The 24,923-nt window shown below is 39.7% G+C and overlaps 3 protein-coding genes across 9 annotated transcripts; 2 read left to right on the top strand and 1 right to left on the bottom strand.

Moving 5' to 3' along the window:
* Positions 1-5,950: 5,950 nt before the first annotated feature.
* snai1a (snail family zinc finger 1a) lies at positions 5,951-9,652 on the bottom strand. The gene is made up of 3 exons (XM_041817147.1): positions 9,396-9,652; positions 8,390-8,908; positions 5,951-7,446 (listed from the first exon to the last, which is right to left on the bottom strand). Exons 1-3 carry the CDS (start codon positions 9,469-9,471, stop codon positions 7,262-7,264), a joined length of 780 nt encoding a protein of 259 aa, XP_041673081.1. The 5' UTR covers positions 9,472-9,652; the 3' UTR covers positions 5,951-7,261.
* Positions 9,653-13,042: 3,390 nt separating this feature from the next.
* tp53inp2 (tumor protein p53 inducible nuclear protein 2) lies at positions 13,043-18,002 on the top strand. The gene is made up of 4 exons (XM_041783571.1): positions 13,043-13,114; positions 14,016-14,242; positions 16,017-16,122; positions 17,418-18,002. The coding sequence occupies exons 2-4, from the start codon at positions 14,134-14,136 to the stop codon at positions 17,674-17,676; spliced, it is 474 nt and encodes a 157-aa protein (XP_041639505.1). The 5' UTR covers positions 13,043-13,114; positions 14,016-14,133; the 3' UTR covers positions 17,677-18,002.
* Positions 18,003-18,177: 175 nt separating this feature from the next.
* Positions 18,178-22,762, top strand: LOC121507102 (glutathione hydrolase 7-like). Of its 7 annotated transcripts, none has more exons than XM_041783259.1 (14): positions 18,178-18,279; positions 18,368-18,579; positions 18,654-18,805; positions 18,894-19,011; positions 19,089-19,146; positions 19,236-19,309; positions 19,461-19,592; positions 19,727-19,814; positions 19,900-20,018; positions 21,756-21,865; positions 21,988-22,045; positions 22,131-22,268; positions 22,361-22,457; positions 22,556-22,762. In XM_041783259.1, the coding sequence occupies exons 1-14, from the start codon at positions 18,201-18,203 to the stop codon at positions 22,699-22,701; spliced, it is 1,581 nt and encodes a 526-aa protein (XP_041639193.1). In that variant the 5' UTR covers positions 18,178-18,200; the 3' UTR covers positions 22,702-22,762. The 7 variants fall into 7 exon arrangements, 4 of the variants coding, with proteins under 4 accessions (XP_041639193.1, XP_041639192.1, XP_041639194.1 ...); XM_041783258.1 differs by having other exon boundaries at positions 19,079-19,146; positions 19,411-19,592; XR_005991699.1 differs by lacking the exon at positions 22,556-22,762 and having other exon boundaries at positions 19,079-19,146; positions 19,411-19,592; positions 22,139-22,268.
* The last annotated feature ends 2,161 nt before the right edge of the window (positions 22,763-24,923 follow it).

Raw genomic sequence — 24,923 nt, 5'->3', positions numbered from 1 at the left:
TCCAGACATGGCTGCTGCACTGTGTCACTCCGCCCAGTGGTTCACTCAAGAAATAGTTCTGAGTATTTGCTTCAAGTGTCGTAATGTTACATAATTATACGTTATTATTTCATAGTGCGGTGAATGTGCAGGTCACAACTTGTCCACGAGAGCGTTTTGGAGTTGCTGGATTGTGTATTTGATGAGTTTGATGAGGGAAAGCAAAAATTCTGTCTGCTTCCATAGCGTTAGCTGTGCAGCTGGTTTAACGGTCCCCCCAGATCTAGAAACAGCTTGCACCGACAACTGCAGGAAACAAACCTATTACTAAGACTATAGGAATTATGGCAATGGGCGAATTTGCCAAAATGTTGAAGTATCCCTTTAGTCTTGTTTATTTAACCCCAAACAGGTTAAAATTGGTAGTCAATTTTGTACTTTGTTGTAATGGAGCTCAGCAGAAGTTTAAGCATGAAAACTGTTTCTACTCATTCATTAGACGACACTTAAATCTCTCCAACTCTCCCTTTTCATTCTCTCCCTCTTCCTGCTTAGGCGATCAGCTGATATTGGTTGTTCACTTTCTTAAGTACTAAGCTAATCAGATTCTGCCACAACCTCGTTCAACCAATCATCATGCATCTGTCATATTTTAAATCTGTCATTCTCTCTTTCACAGCCAGCCTGTCATTTCAGTGTGGACGCTGCAACCTTCCTCCACCCCAGGCACCTCCATTCAGTTAACCAGCATCTAGTTCAGATCCTCACAGGTCACTGCTCATCTGATCCCTCATCATCACCACCACCGTCAGTGTCTAGACTCCATAAGGGGGTATCCTATTCCTGCCTTTTGCCTCACTACCCCATCAATTATGTGAAGTCATCAAAATAGAATCTAATTGCCAAAGACTTTACACATTTCTCTTTCATTAAATTTGTCAAATAAATTATTGATAATCTCATATTGCATCTCTCCTGATTGAAATGTTATATTCTGACCTCTTTAGGTGAGGTTTTGACCCACCCAAAGTGGGTTTGTACCTCATCTCCACATGTGATTTACTTTTACTCACCTTTCTCTGTCTGACTGTGTTTTTATAAATGTGCTAATGAACTAAAGGCTAAACCAGCACTCCTGCCTTTATTTAAAAAATGTGTAGATCAAAGATTACATGATTATTTGAACTTAACCAAAAAAGGAACTTGTTATGGATTGGAAAGGTAATGAGGGAACAGTTAGAAATGAAAGGTTTGATATCACAGATGACTCCTGACTAGTCCACTGAACTTTCTTTGAGTCTCTAAACTGAAATGAGACATTAAGGAGCATTGGTATACTTATTTTACATCACTGTGGCTGCAGAGATGCTGCAGTGGCTTAAACTAAAGTCCTGAAAGGGACAATAAAGCATGTGATTTAAAAAAATAATGCACTAATTATAAGACTTGACAATGAATGCATAACTGCAGCTCACCAGATTTTTTTTTACTTGGGGGCAAGATAAGCCGAAAAGACACTAGTAAAACAGATGTAAAATTGGGATTAATATCATGGTGAAACTAATTAAACTTGTCCATGTAGAGGGCTTCATGCATTGTAGGAGGGGCTCAAACTAGAGTCTGCTTTGCGCCTTACTTTGGCCAGAGGCGGCCCTGGTTGACCATGTTGGCATGCCTCCATGCATCGGTATCGCAAACCAATTTAGGTGAGTAATTATTAGTCCAATCCTTGAGTAACAGACTAAAACCCTTCAGAGCTAATGACGTGTTCATTGGCATAAACTGAACTCTGTGTTTTGGGCTTATTAAAAATGATAACATGGCAAAAATGAAAATGGGAAACATTTTAGCTGATTTCCATTAGTGTATTAGCATGTGGATTTCAGTGCCATTTAGGTCAACGCACCACTTAACCACAGTAAGTTCTGCCTCAAGCTTCTACCTGCTCTCATTTTTTGGTGTGGTTATGAGGAGTCTGTTAGAGTTAAGACCATCTTTATTTTTAGTTCTTTAAGCTCAGGAAATTGTTTTTGTTTTCTTTTGTGTTCAGCAGACGATCTGCTCCTCCATTTGCTGAAATGCCACACAAGAATTTGGGAGAATGATGGTTAGGAAAGCTAGGTCAGGATACTCTCTGAGAATCTCTTGTTTCCTGTCCCAGGGTAGAAGTCAGGTTTATTTTCTCCCTCCTTCTCCTCTCCAGTCCCTCCAGCCTCTGTGTGAGGCAATGCCCAGAAGGACACACAACTCAGGCGCCATCCATCCTTCTAGCTCTCCCCCCTTTCTCCTCGCTCTCGCTATGCTTCTCACTGGCATGGAGTCTGCAGCAACACATGTCTCTGATCAAGTCCAGCCTGCGTCATCAGTTAGTAAACTCCAGGCTCCAGGAAAACCAACAGAGAGCACATTCATAGCCGGCGACCCTGTGACTGAGTGTGTGATTCATTACTCTTTAATATGCACCCCCTACCCCCATCTCCTAACCCACCCAACCACTTCTCCAATCCAGCCTCTGGGCAACTCCACAGCCTGATCAAATCCATCATTAAGCATACTTGTGGTGTTACCGCTGTTGACCTTATTATTTACCAGATGCAGCAGTTGTGTCTCTGGCTTGTTTGCAGCTCAGCAGAGAGGTATGAGCTCTACACTCTGACATCTACATCAAGACTGTGAACATCCAGCTTATCTTTGGGATGCAAAAATGCCAACAAAACTACATGGGATGGTAACATACACCAGAACTTTTGAATAATTTAATGCCTAAGGAGGGGGTGTTTCTTTTTTGCATTTAAAGCATGAAAAAAGCAATGTTTCCATTGCTGAAGATGGCTCACTTTATGCACCATTCTGTGAGATTTTATACATTTCAGGACCTTATGTAGCCTTGTGATGTAGTTATAGATAATTGGTATGTCAAGAGCAGAGAATACTCTTCTGATCAAGTGACTTTAAGTTATCACTACAACGTCTTCTGACTCTCAGGTGATAGTCACAAGCATGAAAAGTGGTCAACACATATTCAGTGTTTTCTTAGGTTCAGTTCTGTGTTGGTCATGCACCAGAGTGAACCACAGTCTAGACTCAAAGTGCGTATTGAGGGCTTTTCCTGGGAGAGCTCTCTCCAGCTCTTGTGTGTCATGAGCACAGGATGAGTCCTGTTTACGAGATGCTGACAGCTTCTTCCTGTCTCCCAGGCTGTGAGCTCTAACTGCTGCTGCTCTGAAGGCCACTCTTCTGTTCCTGGCCACCCTATTCCAGCCTGAGAGCAGCCATGGGTGGGACAGCTGATTGGGGGATGGGATGTGGCGCTGGCAGTGGCAAAGCGAAGCAGCAGCCGCAGCAGCAGAAACGGTCCTAAAGTTCTGCAGCGCCACAACCCAGGCTGCTTTTTTGGGTAAAGTAGGCCAATGTAAACTCCCACTTCCTGTCGGCCTTGTCTCAGAGGGGGTGAGATGATCCTTCTGTGAAGAGGGAAAGGGCTGCTGCTGTGTAGGGACCGTTTCCACTCACTACTAACACACACACACACATAAATAGAAATGCAGCCGTAGAGGCAAGAGAGTGAGTGGGAGAGAGCGAGCGAGTGAGAGAGCGAGGAATACACAAACACAGTGGGGTTCAGGAATGTTAAACACATGCTTTATGGCATAAATAGCAGCCACTTTTGGTAAATTACAGTGAGTGCTCTGGCACTGTAAAGCACACAGCAGGAAAACGCTCTCAGATTTCAGATCCAGGCCCTCTGCTCTCCCAGAGGAACATGAAGTGGAGCATGTTGTGTTTTCTTTTCTCTACAAAAGGCAAGAATAAGTACAGTTACTTGTGATGCAGCAAAGATTTAAAATAAATCTGTGTGTTGAGGCTTTGCTGCTGTGGTAATGCTGACCTCATAAGACTCAGTACACAGAAGACGCAGGAGGGGAATTATGCCAAAATGTTGATCGAAGGATCAACAATCCAGGAGATGCAGCACCTCACCACTGCTGAGCATAAAAACGAGGTGATGAGATAGAAAACGCAGATGTAGACCAACAGAGAAGCATAAACAACAAGCTATATAAAGTTAAATAAAGGACTCACTTCATTTATCTTTGCTAGCAAAACTAACACCCTAACCTCAGGACATAGCAGCTGACATCATTGAAATAGTCCTGAGATAACCTTAAACAGCTGAGAGTTTAACGGCCCTTTATACAAGAGCAATCTGGATAAGAAACAGGAACATAACGGTCAAAGGAAAAACAATGGAGCATCCACATATTAGCTCCATGCTGGAGTGAGTTGCTGTGTGGGCAAAGATGTTTGAGAATCTGTTAAAGAAGTTTGGCTGGAAGTACTGAGTGTGAGTCTTTGTGTCATGCAGCAGTGGTCGTCCTGGCTGGTAAAGCTGCGAGCACATTTCCCTGACTCAGAAGGAAATAAGGGTCTGAGCTGTGGAAGAGCTTACCTCACTCCACTGGAGCGGCCGGGTCCTCGGCCCACGCACTCCGACTTACTGAGTGACTGACTGACTAGTGGCTTGACTTACTGACTGAGAGCAGAGAGCCATGGGAACCTACAGCTCCGGTCTGTGCAGACTCTGACTCACTGTCTAGGCCGAAGAAGAGGGGAATGTTATACTCTCCCTGGGGAGGACCAAAATATACACAGACAATGCAATCACAGCTATAACCTCAACAGCATCAACAAGGATTAACTGAAAGGAGAGGCTCACTTTCACTTTAGTTCTCTTTTCTCACACGTTGACACATCCAGCAGTATTTGCAGAGCAACAGTGAGAAGTAGATGGCAGGTGGAAACTAGAAGCAGGTGCAGTCAGTTGTTGCCGTCCATCACAAAGTGTGTTCACCTGCACAACTGAATTCAGCTTCCCCACAATGGACGTTTCAGTGCCAACACCTAATGTAAAGATGCAACAGAAACTCCCAGTTAATCATCAAACTGAGTTTTATGACCAACTGCTCCCATACTAACATTATATCAGAGCTCATTTGGAAGTTATTTTCAATTGAGTCTTAAGCTTAGTCTTTAGATTAAAATGACTCAGTTTTAGTCACATTCTAGTCATTTTAACTTTTATAGTTTTAGCATTTTAGTTGATGAAAACTCAAAAACATTTTAGTCTAGTTTTAGTCAATAAAAGTCGGTAAAGTTTAGTCTTTACTCAGTCAGTTCATTCAATCAGTAAATTCTAAAATAAACATAAATGTAAAGCATTCATATTGATGACCTATCAATACTTTTTAAAAAAGCTATCATTTTAGGGCTTGTTTTGCCTTTATTCAGATTGGACTGCTGAAAAGAGACAGGAAACATGGGGAGAGCAGGGCAAAGACATGCACCAAACAGCCTCCGCACACTGGCACTCTACCGACTGATGCACCTGAACTATGAATACTTTGATTGCTTTTGAATACACTGATGAAATTACATGCATATGCACAGCAGCAAAAAATCATGGATTATGAATGCCCAACAGTCCAGCAATTTTAGTCTCACATTTGACAAAATCTTACTACCATAATTGCCAGCTTGTCTGTGTGTCTGTGTCAATTTGCACACCACATCGTTGCTCCAGTTGTCCTTGATAGCTCTCAGAAGACTTCTTGGGTGTACTGGTTCAAAAAATCGTGCCATGAAAAGATCATAAATCTGCATAGATTTTCTATAAAATCCCAAAATGTTGCTTGAGGACTTCTGCTGTGTTCCATTTACCTCTGAAGTCAGCGTTGGGAATGACGTCAAACCCGAGTTGAATGTGTCCCATTTGCTACAAGCTCAACTAAACATAATTTTTGTCAGTTTTTATCACCAAAGACCACTGCTTTAGTAGTTTTAGTCTTGTCCTCCTCAGGAAAAAAGACAGTCCACGAACATTTTTAGTCAAGGTTTTAAACACCAAAATTAGCACTTCATTGCATCAAACTGCACACAGGGCTGCTGTTGGAAATAAGAGAGCAACTTTTAATAAACATAAATTACTTTATTGAATGAAAATGTATCAGTTACAACATAAAGGAAAACGGAAAAAGGAGTGAACACACAAGCATGGTACAAAAACAAAATAAAATAACACATCATTGGCACATTGCACTATTAAAAAAACTGCCATAAAGTCTTTAGGAAAGTTTAAAAAAACTCATCTTTGGATTGTCTATTTCCGTGGCTCTGACCACATCTACACAACCATGTCTCCAGAGCGTAAACCATACAGATTATTGGTCCCAGCCTTTTTACATTTCAATCTGTTTGGTGCTGATTTTTAATACTGCTATCAATGCTTATTCTAAATGTACAAATACTGAGGTAAAAGGCATGTTGGTTTCAAAAGTAATACAATTTCAAGGCACAAATTCATTTAAGTTAAAAAATATGGCTTTGGATGTGATCAAAATTAACACTGTGGTAACTTAGAGTGCATGGCTTTCATTACTGCCCACATTAGAGTGGTGCTGCAAAGTGAGGCTTCTTTGGAAAACACCAGACAGAAGGTGTTACCTATCTCTGCAACCATCAGATTAAAGAGAAGGTTTGGATGTAGTCAAAATAAAGGCTTAAAACAATCCCCACTGGTCAAAAAGACTAACTGATGCCATTCTTTGGTAATGACATACTTCCTCTTTTTTTCTTAAGCAAACCAAGGGCAGTGGAAGTCACCTGCTATCAACCAGCGAAGGTCATGGCTGTAGCACCTGTTAGCACCTCGTCTATCTACACCACAGTACCAGGGACAGCTGTGTGTGCATTTGCTTTTGTGTGTGTGTGTTAGGGTGTGTGTACGTGTGTTTTGAGGCATGCTGAGAGATTTATTCCACCCACGCACCCCTACCTCTCAGCAGCTGTGTCTAGGCCATGATCCTGAGCTAGCCGGCACCAGGACGGAGACAGGAAAGAACACCTCTTTACCCCTATGAGTTCACTGCATATTTTTTTCTTTGGAATGAGCACAGCGGCAACAAAGGGGCTGATATCAAGTGAGTGTTTGCATTGCTCTGTTCAGCTTTGGTCCAGCCTCATGACCTCAATCTAGAATGGAAGAAAAAAAAATCTGCTCCTCAGATGTTTCAAACAGCAGAGTTGCTAAAAGGCATGTAAAGTCAGTTCCAATAATGAAGCTCAAATCCCTCCAGGTCTCATAAAGTGAGCCATGCCATGCTCTTTGTGGCCTTACAGATCATCATCAGGCCAGTTGGGCTCATGTAGGTGCCACTTCCAGGGCTACTAGCCCACCGCTGTTCATTTCTCTGAGTGGATACCCTGTGTCCGTGCCTGCGGTGCCTCACACCGTGGTGGAGCAGCAGCCTGAGGAGCTGTGCTTCTGCAGCAATGACATGCGGCTGAAGGTGCGAGAGCAGATGCCGCATTGGTACTTCTTTACTTCAGCATGCGTCTGCAGATGAGCCCGCAGGTTGGAGCGGTCAGCAAAAGCACGGTTGCAGTGTGGGCAGGAGAACGGGCGCTCACCTGGAGAGAAAAAGGGAGAAAATTAACATCATGTGACTTCACTAAGGCTGGGCAATTGAATCAAATTTACATTGCATTGCAATTAGGTGCAATATTTCTTTGAACTGAAAATGTGACAAAATACCAGTTTATTGCATTTTTTGTAGACGACATGTTGTGCTCTACACATCATGAAAGCATTGAGGTTTTATTTTTTCAGAATAGTTTGCAAAAAAATCCCACTTTCTTTATTTTTGTATGTTTTTCTTATTAAAAATAAGAATGGCATAAAAATGATCATTCCCTTTAGTGCAACAATTCACATCGCATTTGCGATACAAGTCAAAATATTTCAAAACCGTTCTCTACTGGCACCTCCTTTATATATGGCATGTCATTTTTCAGTGACATCATGTGTCTCTAAGTTAACACCTCACACACAAAAACCTGCTCAAACACATTCAGAAGATAATGAGGAAGCACATGATAGGCTAGTGGGGTCAGAGCTTGACTGAATTAGCATGATTCAATCAGAGCCAAATCAGATTAGCACACTAACAAGTTGCTGCAGGTACTAAGTACTCAGTGATAGCAGAAAGCCTTTAGGCATTCTTTTAACCTTTTGTCACTCCTGTGTCCCCAATCTGCTGGCTTCCCCAGAAGCCATGATAAGATAATTAGTCAACAAGTCATTGTTGCAGGGACATTAAACACAAAGAGTGATCAATGAGAGCAGGGTCTACAGAGGGCTTCCCTATGTGGTAACGTCTGCTGATCAGGTGTTGACCTCATCAGACTGATTGTCATGTATATTCAGTGACCTGCTGACTCACAATGACAGCATCTTAGATGTACAGCTCCATAGGAACACAAACACAGATTTCTTGACTAATGAATCATCAATGAAGCTGAAATACAACTGATTACTGAGAATGGTGTGGAGTGCTGCCAGGCCTGGGCTTACCTGTGTGCGTGCGGATGTGTCCACGCAGCAGCCAAGGCCTGGAGAAAGCCTTCCCACAGGTGGTACACACACAGGGGAGGGTGTGAGAGCGGATGTGCATCTTCAGAGCCCCAAGGCTGGTGTACTCTTTAGGGCAGTGTTTGCAGAGGAAGGCAGGCCTTGCTGCTGTGACCGGGGTCTCTCTTTCCTCCTCTTCCTCAGGGGGGCTGATATGAGCCATCATCCCGGTGCATTTCATCCGCTGGCGAGGGGCATATGTGTGTACAGGTTCAGGGCTGGGGGGGTCTGATGTGCGTCCTTCATCTTCTTCTCCACAACTGCTGGCGCTGCTGCTGAGGCTGGACGGGGAGCTGAGGTCCAGGGGGCCTGGGGCGGTAGATTGCTCTGTTTGGGAGGTTGGCAAGTAGAGGGTGGGCAGGACGCTCAGGTCCCACACCAGGCTTGTTGTGAAGCAGGTGGTGGAGGACGTGTTGTCCCCTGATGGGAGCTCGGCTAGAGGAAATCTCTCCAGTGAGGTGTCTGAAACAGCAGGAAGACAATGGTATAAGCATGAGCCATTTACAGGCTTCATATTAAACATGACATACATAGACAGCAGGATCACTGTCTTAAAGTTTTCATAAACTTCAAACTGGCTATACTCTCTCTATCTGATTCACTGATAAATTCTAGTTATTCCCAGAGAGCGTAAAGCTGGAGCCATGGGAAGGTTTCATGGGCCGTTTCCTCCCACGTATTCACAAGAGCTTGTAACATGAATGAGGCTCTGTCTGGTTTCAGAAAGGGGGGAAAGTACGTCTAACGGGCCCCGACTTGAACGGGGAGTATCCGGGTTTGTAGTTGAACCAGGCATAAAAAGCACAAAGCTGTGCTTTTAATCCTAAATTCATCCACATATAACTACAAAGACAGAACTTCACACCCGAAAACAGGTGGTTTTCTATCCAGTTTCACACTTATGTAAGCATACTTTCATAAATCACACAAAAAAGAAAAAAAGACTCACCATTCTGACATTCAAGTTCACTGTAGTTTGGCTTTTGTTTCGCGAAGTACTTTTTGACCAAGAAAGACCGAGGCATTGTCCTTGTTAGTTTTAACAAACCTTGCGTAAAAGTATCCTGTGGTCACAACGCACACTTTCCGAGAAGGAAAAAAAAAACACTCGTGGTCCTCGGATCTTTAGGGAAGAAAAGTCCTCCTCTTGTCCAAAAGTTAGAGTGGTCTTCGGCAGAGTTTGAGTGTTGCTTCCATGCACAATGACTAAATGCTGGCTTGTGTTCTGAAATACTCTGACACAGGCAGTAGGGGTGTGCTCGCCCCGAGGGCCCTCCCCACCTCCTCCACCCCCCTCAACCCTCTGTATCACTGCACAAGTGCGAAGGATGAAGCCTTTACCCGAACACTACTGACAGCAGCAAACAAGCAAGACTCGCGATGCTTTCCTGGAGATAAGACCAGTTTCAGATTGTTATTAAATACTCCGTGAATACTACATAGTTACTGGGCAAAAATCCCCTAAAGGGCTCCGTCTGGTCCAAATATGTAGATGAAGCTACCTGGATATGTGATTAGGCCGTATGATATTTGACAGTTCCATTGGGGGTTTTATTTTGTCTGCTGAGCAACTTCAACAAACAATTCACTGCAGCCTGACAGGTCGCCAGTCTTTCACATTCAAATGTTCTAAAACAGAAACGATCCAGTTTGATAATTATCCGTGTATTTCTCACTGAACAGTAGCCTTTAACTTACTGTTAAAGTCACCAATCTTTTCCTGGTTTGTCAAAACCATGAAAGAATAAAGGCTTAAAATAGCCTTTAAAAAAGTTAACATGAATGATGAAACACTTCTACAGTCACATTAAAGTAGAGAGGAATGTAATAGTACATTTAAATGGTTTTCTGTGACTGTCTCGTGTTGTGAGATGAATCTGTGTTAAATTGGAGGCGTCACAGTGTCAGCAGACCAGCCTCACATCAATTTGACTCACACATTTCTTCAGTCTTTGAGCTTTATAAATAACTCAGTGGAGTGCCAGCGCCACCTCCTGGAACAAACTGAGTAACAGAATTATGCTCGGGTTACTGGCGAACGAACACAGGATAGCGCTGTTGACAAGGAATCATAATTCACACAAATTATACCATATTTTTGCAGGCATTTTTGTGTTTAAATATTTCTAGGCATGTTTTAGGTACGAGTAACATAAAAGAAGGAGAAAATAAATCCTGATTCTTAAAGCTGGAAATTTATCAGACTGAAACTGGTGCGGATGTTTTTATGGATTTTTGTAAATAAACTGAGTCTTGCTTGTTCATTTTATTGCTAAAGTACATTACATGATTAAAGTATTATGCCACATCTCTTAATCAATAAATTCAGGTGTTTAAATCAGACCCCCTAGCTTCATACTGTATGTATAAAATCAAACACCTAGCCATACAGTTTCAATTTTTCAAACATTTGTGATATGTTCTGAAGAGTTGAGAGACTTCAAGCATGACACTGTAAAAATGCCACCTTTGCAATAAGACGATTTATGAAATTTACACCTGCTGAATATTCCATAGTCAACTGTGACTGATATCAGAAAGTGGAAGCATTTAGGAATAACATCGATTCAGCCATGAAAAAGAACACCATGTGAAATCACAGAGCTGGGTCGACTGCATAGGTGCATGGTGTGTAAAAGACTCTGCTGGTTCAATAGCTAAAGAGTTCTGAACTTCCAGTGAAATTTATGTAAGCAAAAAACTGCAGCGGCTTTATGGCATGAGTTTTCATGGCCATGCAGTTGCATGCAAGCCTCTATCACCAAGTCCACACCACCGACTCTGGACTGTGGAGCAGTGGAAACATGTTCTGTGGTGTGATGAAACATGCGTCCCTTATTGGCAGTCAAGATTGGCAAGTCTGGGTTTGGCTGATGCTGGGAGAATGTTACTTGCCTGACTGCATTGTGCCAAACGTGAAGTTTGGTGGAGGAAGACTAATGATATGGGACTGTTTTTAGGGTTTTGCCAAGGCTCCTTATCTCCAGTGAATGCAGAGGTGGAAAGTAACAATTTTATTCAAATTATTGTTACTGAGTAGTTTTGTTGGGGGTACTTAAACTTTTTTTGAGTTAATTTTGAAATCAGTATTTCTACATCCACATAAATAAGTTTTAACCAGAGTAACTGTACTTTTACTTGAGTACATTACTCTTGTATTATTTCTACCGTTGTTTACTACCCAATGGCATAGAGAGAATGATTCCATATTGCATCCATAAACAGCTGTTGTATTTTCCTTTGTTACACAGGTGTAATTTTACCTGAAAAACCTGGTTGGAGATCATATTGTTACTGCCAATAAAGAAAGCATATTACACTCTACAACTCCTCAGTCGCTCATAAGGCTTGGAAATAAATCTGAATTTAGATTAAATCATAATATGTCCTACTAGAATTTTCAAATTAGAGAAGGTACAATATTTCTTGTTCCCTGAAAACTGTCATAAAAATTTTTTAATTAATTAATTAATACATTTTTGGCGGCAATGTTATGCTCTACACATCAGGCAGATATAGAAACATTTTTAGAATAGTTTACAAAAATACTTTTCTTACTTAAAAAATGTTTTTTCTTATCAAAATGTGAATGACATAAGGAGCATTCTTTTTGATGTAGTAATACACACTGCATTTGCAATGAGTCAAATAATTACAGTTATATATTTTTACAAAATTGCTAAGCCCTAGTTTTCATGATGATTGCTACACAGCTTTAAGTTTAATAAATCAGTACACATTACAGAGATCAAAGTAGACATGGATATGTAATTCGTACTGATTCATGCATCATGTTATTTCATCCTAACATATTTGTCTGGCCTGCAGGAAAGAACATTTCATATCTAATCTAATAGTGTATCTAATATGATATAGGGTTATTGATGCCTGTGTTTGTTAAAAAATGCACAAGACAAGGAACTTCAACAAATCACAAATGCAATACTGGAAAACAAAGCAATTAGATTATTCTCCCCGAATTGTCCGCCTCAGTAGCTACTCAGTACTTAAAGTTAACTTTAAATTTAAAACGGTTTACTTTTACTTGAGAAGATTTATAGACCAGCACTTTTACTTAAGTAAATTTTATCCAGAGTACTTTTACCAGAGGACATTTACTAGAGCCATGTACTTTTTCCAACCCTTTTTACTTTTTCAATTTTTTTTTTAATTCCAGCTTATTTTCAGTTTTGTGAACATTTGCCTTGTTCTTATTCAGTTGCTGTTTTTGATGTCTGTTTTTTTTTAGAAATTATGTTTCAAATAAAAGTTAAAAAAAAAAACGAAAACCGGAAGAACGTCTCAAAAACAAACGTTACATCCGTCTTTGCTACGAATGTTCTGTTTACCAAAAAGAAAAAAAAAACGCCTTACTAAAACGACTCAGATAACATCTTTTCACCATTCCTCTGTAATTAAAGTTGTGCAGCCTTGTAGATGTTGATAAAATGAACATATAAAGATATATGGTTAAATATCCCTTTCCAACTCAACATTTCAGCTGAGTAAGAATCAAATCAAACCGAACGCCCAGTCAGCTGCCTGATTGGTTGTTTTACTCATTGTGGGCGGGTCATTGGGCGGGTCATCTGTTGTCTGTGATCGGTTGAAGATTTGAAATCCAAAACAACAGCCTTGTTTGGATATAACAGCTGAAGGATTTTGCAGGTTTGTCAAAATTAAAAATATTCTATTCAATTGCATATCACAGCTCTACCGTAGTCAGTAGCTGATATAGAGGGTCATTGTTATAGCGTAGGAACATTGCAGGGTTAAAGCCTATTTACTGATGTAAACCATTCTGGACGAAGGACTTTACGTAGCTTTTGCTTTTACTTGGATAAATTGTTAATTTTTTACCTTTAAAGGTATAGTGTTTCCCATTGCTGTCACTGATCGTCTCAAATTAGTTAGGGAGCCACTGTGGAAGGTATATCGTCCCATTTCTGCAAATCACCGAGGACTCCTGTGTGACCTAAATACCTATATTAATGTATAGAAATATGTTTTGACCGATGTCAGTCAGTGAAACAGGTGTAATTGTAGAAGGACTACTGTTTGTCTGCAGCAGTGTTTTTTTCTGATGCCATATCTGTAATGTCTACCCACAGCATACGCCTGAAACAACACAATGACAAAATAGAAACACTAACAGCGAGTTTTTGCAGTGTATTTTTTATTTATTTATTTTTTTTTTCATATTTCTCTTCGAGTATTAGCTTAAAGCACTGGTATCACATACAGCCATCTCAGTCTATTGAAAGGTGCATGAGATGCTGGATAAAGGAGCCCCTCCCCCATTTATCATAAGCCAGAAGGCCCTAACAATGAAATTCTGGGGAGTGGGCATCATGATTTAAACCAAGTGAGCTATAAGAACTTTCATTGGACAGAGCTAGTCAGCTGACCTACATTGCTTGAATTTTGAAAAATAATTATGAATGAAGAGACTCTTGGCTTCACCCACTCCCAAACAGTCAAAGAGGGATTAAGAGTAGATTTCTGCAAGTGTTTTTTATGCTGTACTAACACAGAAGTGACCTCTAAGGAAGTGTTTTCTTATCTTTAGATAAAGAGTCAACACTTAAGCTTTCCCCTGGACAAAGGAGGGAAGGAAGAAAGGGACAACGCAACAATATCAACAGCAAAGACACAAATACATAGAGAAAGACTCGAAGAAAGCAGTAATGTTCAAAACAATAAGCCGTCTGCTTTTTGGAGGAGAGGAGGAGATCCCTCAAGAGATCAAGTCTGGAGAAGTGTTGGAAGAAGGATGGCTCGTGGTCAGCCATCAAGGTCAGTCATGGGGCACCTTATTGCTATATTTCTGCTAAAATGCTTTTCTACTTATACAATGATACAGATACATATTCAAAATGTGCTATGTTACAGATTTAAACTTGTATACTTTGTAGATAAATTAGCAATATTGGCCATATATGTATAAATATTTAGTGATGTTAAATATGAGGCCATTTGGCAAGAGCCAAAATCCCAATCTGGGGGTGTAAATCCAAATAGTTTATTATATTTAGTCAATTCAGGTAATTATTTGGGTTAAAGGCTTGTGTAAGCCATAACTTTTTATCCCCATCAACTCCATAAGGTGATGGTTTTGTTCATTTTATGAAAAATGCATTATCCTCTGTTCATTTGATTCTGCTTATTCTTGAAATACAAGCTACATTTTATGTAGTATCACTAAAAACTTCAGATTAAATTGATCTTTATTATTAAAGATTAAGTTAGAAAATCATGAAATTCAGAGATAGGATACTGCAGATGAGTCAAAAAAAAGGAATTAAAATAACACATTTAACACAACATAATTTCTTGCACACATCCAATGGGAATATATAAAAACAAAAAAAAGTTTGACAATTAAATTTGACATTTAAAACGCACTGTATAAGTGTGGGGAACAAACTGATTGATATGACTTACAATGGATCATTTATAAGGTCAAATTTCTGTTTTTTAAGGTTTTAATTAATTCATTTATTTAACCTTTATTTAACCAGGTAGTCCCATTAAGATCAAACATCTCTTTTTCAAGGGAGACTTGACCTAGAATGGCAGCAATTCAGTTTCAAATATCAAACACATTAAAACTCACACAGTTCACAATAAAAAGTAGGTACAGTAATGATAAAACATCAACTAAAACAGTGGCATACAGACAGTTTGGTTTCAAGAGTTTTCCCTAAAGATTTAAAAATATTCAGAGACACCAGGCTCTGCAGTTTAAATTCAGTCTGCAGAATGTTCCATGCAAATGGAGCAGAAAACCTAAAAGCCAACAAACTGCACAAATTCAAATGAATGCGGGTTGTGCAATCCATCCTTCAAGATCAAAAGAGAGGAAAGGTGGTCTGGAATTTTGCCTATATGCTTTTATAAATGAAGACATACCAATGTCCAAGATGATGTGTACTTAAATATGTCTAGTTGACTTTAGAATATAAAGTACAGTGGTGAGTAAGAAATCCACAGTTAGTGGTAAATCTCAGAGCTCCATGATATACATTATCCAACATATGAAGACTCTGAGCAGAGGCGTTCATGCACAAAACATCACTATAATCAAGAACACATTAAAAGGTAGACTCAACCAGTCTCTTTTTGACCATAGAGAAGAAACGGGACTTGTTTCTGAGGTAAAAACAAAGCAAAACCTCAGCTTTTTTGCAACATACTGATTGTGCTCCTTTCTGGGGGAATTATTTTTCCAAATAAGACCCGAAAGAGCCACAAGGCATCACAAAAGAGCCACATGATGCTCAAGAGCCATGCAATGAGTATCACTGCCTTAAAGGCACATAAGCTGAGCAGTTGATCAAATAACAAATGACTCAATCCATAATTCTCATATGTAATATTGATAGATTAAAAAAACCTCTCATGCATGGATGATAAGTATTTATGGATTATAAAAAAGAAAAGATGGTTAGCAAATGTACTTGGGTGACTTGCCAAAGTATCATCTATGTGTGGTAAGCCCCGATAAATGAAATACTTCCTGGGAACTTTATTTTCAAGGTCATAATAAAAATGAATTGTATCTCCACAGAGGCAGTTTCAGCAGAGAACCAGTGCGCAGAGTTAGCTGAAACTCACCAGACATCGGACTCTGCTCTTCATGGAGATGTTGTTACAAACATAACACCTGATATCTGGTAAGAGAATTTTCCCCCTCAAAACATGCATATCATTCCCTGACCTGGGTGAAACTGATTCATTTAATTCTTGCTAAAGCACAGCTATGACTCTGTATCAGAAAAACTGCTGACCTTTCTAAATGAATGTGGCGTGCACTTTCTAGTGCTCTGTTTATAACTTATGAAACTTGTTAAAGAGCATTTGATCACATCATTCAATGTTTCAGTGTAACAATGTAGGTGTTGTGAAAATTTGTTGAGTCAAAGAGAGGAAAGAGCTGACGTACAGGAACTGTGAGGAGGGAGGAAAATCTATTTTTGACTGTAGCCCTTCACTGTCTCATCCTCTGATAACCACAAGATGGCGCCTTTTACTCACAAACTGTGTTACACAAGTCGAGTCTTACTTTTATATGTATTTTGTACAAAGAAAAGCTCTATATTTCTTCAGTTTCAGAAGAAATAAGAAATTCACATTAGGCTGACAATGTTTTTCAGTGCACTTTGATAATGACGTCATTTGGCTACATTGTTATTCTCCCTACTCTTTTTCCTATGAAGTGCCATCCTTAAACCTTTTCAGATTTTAATCAGAATGTAATTTTAAGGAAAATGACAAGTGTGAATATTTTTATGCAAACACGTGAATGTGTTTATGAAGTTTTCTTAAAATTTAGAGATAAAGTGTCTTTGTAAAACGTGTATAAAAAACACTGATGTGACTATAAAAACCCCCAAAAGCTAGTAAACTGGGCTCCCTTTAACAGCTGCAAGAGATAAACTCACAATCTGAATTTATGGCCTCTTAAGTGATTATCCCACATTTTATTCGCTGTTCATCTCTAGTTTAAACAGTAGCTTAAAGTAAACATGGCTGATGATTTAGTCTTCAAAATTTTAAGGCTGATTTGGGGGCAATGGGGGCAGCTAGTCTTATCATTTAACATGCCTAGTGTTACAGCTTTCTTTATTCTGCTAATATATCATTAGCTTTCTGGCTAAAAGCTTAGCCAAGAGTGAGCTTAGTGGACTGAAAATGTCTTCAGTTGCAGTGTACATTTCTTTTTCATGATTGTCTCATGGGTTGAAAATGATATGTAGTATTAATTCAACCCTCTAGCGTTAGACTGTGAAATTGTAGTTTCTTATAAACGTAAGATTTTGATGGAATAAAGCTCACGAAAGTATAACTTAGTGGTCTGTTTTTTTCTTTAAGCATGACTTTATTTTCCTTTAACTTCAAAGACACTTGAATAGATTAATAAAGTCTCTGATGGTTTTGCCATTGTGTTTTTGCTTTTCTATCTCCCCAGCATGTCAGATCCAGAGCCCACAGTCCAAAGCAGCAGCACCACCACCAGCAGCAGCAGCCGTCCCATCCCCAGCTCTGTGTTTCAGCCTAAAGCTCTGCTAGATGTGTCACAGTTAAGTTCCATACAGAAGGCTAAGGCCTGGGCAGACAGACACCAAACTACACGGAATGCAATTCAGCGCCAAAACCGCGTACGCCAAGGAATCCATCATCACTCCTTCCCCCTTCAACAGCCAGGACATCGCAACCTCAGCCACTGAGGCAGTGCGCAACATCTTAAAACACATCATAGTTATTAGATATATTTAATACATTCATTTTAGTCTCAGCAGATTTAAGCTTTATCTTGATGTAACTCATTACAGAAGTTGACAACTGTTACCCAGGTAGGAGGCAGCTACATTTGAACTTGTACTGTATTTGCAATGATGTAAACCTCATGAAATGAGAAACACTCTGTTTTGTGCATATGACTTGATGCGGCCTATGCAAATGTATCCCTTTAAAACAAAGTGGTGTGATGATTTGTGTACCAACAAGCATTTATCTTTGTGTTCTTGTTTTTTTAAGTAAATAAAGTGATGACTTTGCAGCTGGTGGTCTACTCATTCATGAGATTTATGAAGGTATGATGCTAAATTGATGTTCTTTGTCTGACATATGCAAATGCTGCGATCTGATTGGCTGGAGGGTAACAGCAACTGCTGTGTTTGATTAAATGTTCAGCTGAGGGACGTTATTTCTTTGTAACGAGGAGCCTTTCTAAGGACAGAATACAGGAAAGATGGAGGCTGCTGCTGAATCAAAGCTTAACCAGCAGATACCATGCAGTTACAAAAGTTTTGCTGCTTCACAAAATTATAGTGAGTGGATACAGATTGAATGTAAACGGGTAACAAGATGACATAATGAGATGTCGCTACAATTGAAATGTTTGTCTTGCTGCTGCAGAAGATGTCAGCAACCTTCCAAAGGAGGTGTCTCTTAAACAGCTGGTCTCAGGTAGCCAAGAATCCCCAGACCAAAGCTTGTCTAACCTCAAAGAGACCCATGAGGACTGCTGCAGTAAGGCCTCACTCATGCCCGTCTATGCTGGATCCATCACCTTTGCTTTTGGAATGACCATTGCTTTGATTATGCATATTTACCCAGGGCAAAGTTTGGTATGTAATGCCATATAACACATTCTAACAGTACCACAACTGCATTATCTATCCTAACTACCGTCACTCATCAGGTGCCTGTGAAAGGCGTGTTAGTGTCAGATCACAAGCTCTGTACTGCACTGGGTCAGAGAGTTCTTCATGACCATGGATCCAGTGTGGACGCTGCCATCGCTGCTACCCTGTGTTTGAGTGTTGTGTATCCCCATGTGTCAGGTGTTGGTGGGTAGGTCACAGACATGTTGGTATATTATTGTTAAATCTACATAAACTGTCTGATTATGAATCAATCCATTGCTTGCTACTCTTTGCAGAGGTGGTGTGATGCTGGTTCATGACATCCAAAAGAACAAAACCAGGGTGATAGATTATCAGACCACTGAACCAAAAAGACTTAAAGAAGAAATGCTGCTAGATTTCCCCCATCTTAAGGTAAGTTAAATGGGCTTATAATGATTCATGTTGATAGGCCATTGCTATTATTATGCTATCTGGTTAGGCAGGTCTAGAAGTGGGAGTGCCAGGAATGCTCAGAGGGTTGCATCAAGCTCACAGCCTGTATGGGAGGTGAAAAATAAAAACAACATTAAACCTATCAAATGATTACATGTTTTTGTAAACCTTTAAGTCAAACTCATACTGTGAAACCTCTGCAGTCTGTCATGGGAGGATGTGGTCTCCAGACCAGCCACTGTTGCCGAAGAAGGTTTCAATGTGTCTCACAGTCTTGGTGAGTCAAACTTGTCCTATAAGCATTTTAACCTCTTACCACCTGATGATGCTATCTGAGGATGATGCACTAGGAAGTGAAACATTTGTGGTTTCCTACAGCTGAGGCAATAGAACAGGTAAAAGGCAAAAAGCTTTCAAAACATTTCCAGGATATTTTCTTTCCAAATGGCTTGGCTCTGCAATCTGGCTCATTATTGAGGATCCCTGGTCTGGTTGGAGTCCTGCAGGCTCCTCTGTTGGACTTCTATGATGGAAACTTCTCACAGGAAATAGAGGAGGAGGTGAATGATGCCAATGCATTTAACATTGCTGGTGTCATGCTTTTGCGTTATGGTGGGGTTTTTAAAAAAAGATCTTGCTTTAACATCAACAATGATTCCACTATAATTCAGGTTTTCTGTGTTTTCTCCCAAAGGTGCGAGCTAATGGAGGGGTCCTCAGCAGAGAGGACACCAGTAGCTACACTGTACAGGTGGAGCAGCCAGTGGAGACTCTGTTAAATGGTAACTTAACTTTTTCATAGATGACTTTCAGGGCACATTGTGTTTGTGCTTGTAAGTAATACCTTCATCTTCACTGTTTTCTCAGACTCCATTATTCAAGTTCCTCCTGGTGCAGCATTGATTTCAGATCTCAGCCTTTTGCAGGGATACCATCACAATGAGAACAATACCACTGAAAGTCAAGAACATCACTGGAATGCTGAGGTACTTTGTTATGACACTTCAGTATTACAATGTTTTTCATCTCAGTGTCTCATCAAAATGGTTTCCACTTCTAAGAATATTGATCTCTCAATATCAGTGTTGTGAAAACAGCTCTGACAAAAGCCAGTCTTAGCTGCTCTTATTCATAAATGGAGTATTTATGTTCCTGATTAATGATGACACTTTCAGTGATTATTTGAAATTATTACAACAAATCAAAAAGGAGGAAGTAATTCTATTGTGAGCATATCTCTAGATGTCTTGTTTTTTTTGTCTCAAAGGGAAAATCAGCTAATGTTCATTTTTGACAAATAAAATCACCAAATACTGATATTAGAAGGGTAGGAAGCAGATATTTGTTGTTATCCCCGAACAATCAAATTAATAAGGCTGAAAATTTCAGAAAACTTGATTTCCCTCTGAATGGCCGATCATGTTCAAAGCTTACCAAACAAAATAAACAGGGCACAAAATAAAACTTCATTACTGGTATTCAGACATTAGCATGTCAGTTAAAACTGATCAGTGACCGCAGAAATAGCAAAAGACCCTTGTGTGATTTATCTGTTGTATGGAGCAGTTCATAAAAACGACTAAAGCCACAATATTCCCAAAATACCTCAATTTACATGACCTGAACAAGACTATTAACCACTGACTACTTGTTTCATAACATAAGTTTAGACTTTAACCTCTTGGTTCACTTAGTAGCTTTATCTGATAAGTCATTATCATCATATTTTTGTATCAAGGTATTTAATCTTGAGTCTAGACTGACAGCAAACTCTGTCACAAAACACCTGACTTGGTCATCATTACATCAGGTGGTTTGAATAGTTCTGAGGCCCTTCCACATTTCGCTAAATGCAATCATAGTAAATTACAGGTAGCCAAGCCAGAAAACTACGACATACCCAAATCTGAAATATAAATACCCAAATACCCAACACAACTTCATCCCTTCTTAGAGAAGGACCATGACTCAAATTTGCATCAAACTATTTTATCCCTGTCTCTTATATGAAAAATAAATGGCAGTTTTTAGCAGCTTTTTTGAGAGGCTTGGACTCTGCTGAAGGCCAGTAGACCTCCCTAAAGGCTTTTTAGATAATCAGAATCTATTTTGCTAACTTCTTATTCCCTTTTTTGCCCCTTATTTACATAAGAATACATGTCTTAATGGTTTAAAGTAGGAAAGACAGCATTGATGTATCAAATGTGGTCAATTAAGTTTAATGATTAGTGCTTTTAAATTTTTTTTACTGCAATTAATCCCATGTTTTACGGTCCCTTTGGTTAAGCCATTGTCTCCCTGCAGCTACAGTGATGTAAAATAAGTACAACACTGCTCTTTAATGTCTCATTTAAATAAAAAACTCAGTGGACAAGTCAAAGTCATCTGCACTTTGCGCTATCAAACATTTCCCCTAGTGATCCCTTGTTTCCTTTTCAATCCATAAAAAATTTCTTTTTTCTGTGGTACCGAAATTCTGGGATAAAAAAATATAATTTAATTATTTGATAGGCCTATTTTAAACTAATTTTTGATGTATATCTCATATTCAATACACACTTATAATGACTATATTTTGAGGCCCCTGAGAGCACAAGGCACCAGGCAATTGCCAACCGCTGCCTGATAGTAAACCCCCATGTCCAGCATCCTAAATGAACCTCCTGTTTCTTTCTCTTTGCTCCTGCTAAAGTAAGAGATGACATTCTGCCAACTCTCTACAGACACAGGTGGCTGGACAGGTAGTAGTCATGGGACCAGATGACTTCATGGTGTCAGTATCAAGGTGGTGCTGTTACCAAAGACGATCTGACGTAAACTGTGGATATGTATGGTATGTTCTGCTTGTTAAACTCGCATTCTTTTTTCTTATCTCCTGTCTTTGTGAAATTGCAGTTCTTTGGGCAGGCCATTCGGAAGCAGAATTATGACACAGTCTGGCATTATTCTTAACAGTGCCATCCTTAACTTTTCCTGGCCAAGAAAAACTCAAGGTCAACACTTAACTAACCAGGTGCAGTACATTAAAAATCAACCAAACAAAATAGTTATAAAGAGTTGTTTGATTTTATGGCTCACTTTATGTAATTTGTGCTTAGAGAAACAGATTCCATCCAGGGAAAAGGACCTCATCATCTCTTGCGCCAACAATAGTGGTGCCAGCATGGAGTAAATGTGGGATCTACATGGCGTTTGGCAGCAGAAATGAACAACAGAGTCTGAGTATAATAACTCAGGTCTGATCACTTCACTTTATACGGTTTGGACTGTGATCCAGTGGTACATTTTAAAAAGAAATTTCATAATTATATTGTTCTGTGCCTTTTAGGTAATGAGCAGTGCAATAATGTTTCCTAAAGAGAAAAATGAAACCTTCACGAGGAGACGTAATTCCCAGCTTGAGTCTGATAGAGCTCTTATTGACTGTAAGTATGAGACAGTATAAAGCAACTGACCTTTGGTGTTACATTGGGAATTTTTCTAATGTAAGTTGTGTCTTGCTGTCCACATTCTCCCTGAGCAGCTGAGTTTCCAGGAGAGAGTGCACAGCTCCAGGGAGATGGCCATGGCACTCAAATAGTGAAGACGAACTCCGAGGTCTGTGAAATCATGAGAAAAAAAGACATCATTATGGCTATAATGCTACCTCGGTTATCTGATAACTCATAGTTTTTTTTCACTATTCCATAAACACTCTCAAGGCTGCACCAATAAAGGATAAATTGTTGTAGGTCTATTCTGTGTTTGGTTGTCCTTCAGGATTTAATACTCTGTTACCAATAAGAAAGAAAAGTGCAGATCACTACTTCTTTTCAATACTTTACAACCCTCCTCCTCCCCCACCAACAGATACTTTACTCAAAGACGATACAAAATTGTATAGTCATATGAATGATCTTAAAAACTGATTAAAGGAATAGTCTCCCCATACCTGACCTCCAATCTGATGTCTTACCATGGATTTTTAACAAACAACAAGGGCTGGTCATGCTGGTTGAGGGCGCATGCTTACTGTGCTAAGGAAAATGAGGGCTGTTACGTAAAACTGATTTGCAGTAAAGATACCAACAGACATTCTTACCAAAGACAACCCAGGGTAGGACGTGTCACATGTGTTGAGCAGACAAACATGTCACTCAAAATCTAGGACTCTTGCCATTGGTTAATGCCTACAGTCAATAGGCATTAGCCAATATGCCTAATGTGTCTTGACACCCTTTATTTGCTGACTCTGATGAGTAACATTGCAGTTATAATTACATTATCAGAGTATGACCTCCCTCATGGTGGTAATCAAGATGTAAATGAAGCCTGACCAATCAGCAAAGGAGCCCTTGATTTAATCTAAACATACTAAGAGAAGTTAAGATCACTGGACTTTTGTTTTTTAACCTAAATGACAAATCTAATGCTAAAGAGTAGCTGAATAAGTGGGTAAGAGTCACTTGCTAGGGCGTAAGGTCAACTCCTTCAAAATCTGAGGGCCCAATGATGGGCTGGCAGATTTTTTTAAACTATTCAGTTATTTACAAAATTAAAGTTCAGAAGTGTACCACATGTTTTACACCACCAGAAAGCTCTGGTTCTTAAATTCTGACCATGTTAACCATTCCAGGATGAAAAACCCCCACAGCAGTCACAATTAATAACTTTGTAGGCTATAAAACAAACCTGGCACACTTCACCATAAGCTCTGGTACTTTCCAGGTCATAATATTCAATCAAAAAACAGTCCAGCTGATCAGAAAGAGCCCCCCAGCATCTCAATACTGTCCAATTTTCAGTCCAAAAACATGATAAAGATCCAGGTATGGGGTTTGTGTGATTTAAAAATTGCCATTGTTCTCAGTAGTTCACTGTATTTGCTGTAATATCTTTTTACAGGCAATTATTAGCATTGCTATATATGAAAATGTATAGCAACTTTGATCATTTTGGAATGTCCGGTTTGAAAATGTTTGGTCTTTTCTCTCATTAAAACAGCTGTAAAATCCTCATTTTCTGTTCTATTGTTACCACCTTTAAACCTGAACCAGCTAAGACTTCATACTTTTGTCCAGTTGAGTGTTATGCACAACAGAGTTTTAAGAACATTTTATAGGTTGTAAAGAACTGAAAATGGTCATTTGTTGAATTTGCAATATTAGGAGGTCATATTTACTGAAATCAAAAGCTATTTCAATCACAGACATCTTAACAGGCCATGTTACATGTTAACATAGGACCCCTCCTTCACTATTCTTGCATCCATTGAACTTGTGAGTTTTGGAGAGTTTCTGCTGGAATTTCTTTGCAAGATGTCAGAATATCCTCCCAGAGCTGCAGTTTTGATGTGAACTGCCTTCCACCCTCAGATCTTTAGCTTGAGGATGCTCCAAACATTCTCATTAGGGTTGAGGTCAGGGGAGGATGGGGCCACACCATGAATTTCTCTCCTTTTATGCCCATAGCAGCCAATGACAGAGGTATTCTTTGCAGCATGAGATGGTGCATTGTCACGCATCAAGATAATTTTGCTACAGAAGTGGGCCCAGAATTTCTGGGCCCACTGCAACTGTTCCTGCTTGTGAGCATTGGTTAGGGTGCTGAATAGTAGGTTAAAACACTACTGCAAGCCTCTGGAAGATCCTACACCTTTTCTGTGGGACTCCAGAGGCACCAGCAGCTTCAAATACCTGTTTGCTGCTTTGTAATAGCCTTTTAGCAGCTGCTCTCTTAATCTGACGAATTTGTCTGGCAGAAACCTTCCTCATTATGCCTTTATCTGCACGAACCTGTCTGTGCTCTGAATCAGCCACAGATTTCTTTACAGTATGATGATCACACTTAATTTTAATGAAACATCTACTGTTTTCATTTCTTGTCCTGGGCATTGCACTATTTGACACTTT

Source organism: Cheilinus undulatus, linkage group 3 (genome assembly GCF_018320785.1).
Source record: "Cheilinus undulatus linkage group 3, ASM1832078v1, whole genome shotgun sequence".
Classification (NCBI taxonomy): domain Eukaryota; kingdom Metazoa; phylum Chordata; class Actinopteri; order Labriformes; family Labridae; genus Cheilinus; species Cheilinus undulatus.
The sequence above is the reverse complement of the archived record's forward strand: the minus strand, read 5'-3'. Positions and strand labels throughout refer to the sequence as shown.

What these genes read in the sequence shown, in the direction of transcription:
- snai1a (XM_041817147.1), bottom strand. Translation starts at nt 9,471, where the DNA reads ATGCCTCGGTCTTTCTTGGTCAAAAAGTACTTCGCGAAACAAAAGCCA. An exon ending in TGAACTTGAATGTCAGAATG is followed by an intron (nt 8,909 to 9,395) that starts GTGAGTCTTTTT and finishes CTGCTGTTTCAG; the next exon opens with ACACCTCACTGGAGAGATTT. An exon ending in ACACATCCGCACGCACACAG is followed by an intron (nt 7,447 to 8,389) that starts GTAAGCCCAGGC and finishes TTTTCTCTCCAG; the next exon opens with GTGAGCGCCCGTTCTCCTGC.
- tp53inp2 (XM_041783571.1), top strand. Translation starts at nt 14,134, where the DNA reads ATGTTCAAAACAATAAGCCGTCTGCTTTTTGGAGGAGAGGAGGAGATC. An exon ending in GCTCGTGGTCAGCCATCAAG is followed by an intron (nt 14,243 to 16,016) that starts GTCAGTCATGGG and finishes GTATCTCCACAG; the next exon opens with AGGCAGTTTCAGCAGAGAAC. An exon ending in AACATAACACCTGATATCTG is followed by an intron (nt 16,123 to 17,417) that starts GTAAGAGAATTT and finishes CTATCTCCCCAG; the next exon opens with CATGTCAGATCCAGAGCCCA.
- LOC121507102 (XM_041783258.1), top strand. Translation starts at nt 18,201, where the DNA reads ATGGAGGCTGCTGCTGAATCAAAGCTTAACCAGCAGATACCATGCAGT. An exon ending in GCTCACAGCCTGTATGGGAG is followed by an intron (nt 19,147 to 19,235) that starts GTGAAAAATAAA and finishes AAACCTCTGCAG; the next exon opens with TCTGTCATGGGAGGATGTGG. An exon ending in TGATAGAGCTCTTATTGACT is followed by an intron (nt 22,458 to 22,555) that starts GTAAGTATGAGA and finishes CTCCCTGAGCAG; the next exon opens with CTGAGTTTCCAGGAGAGAGT.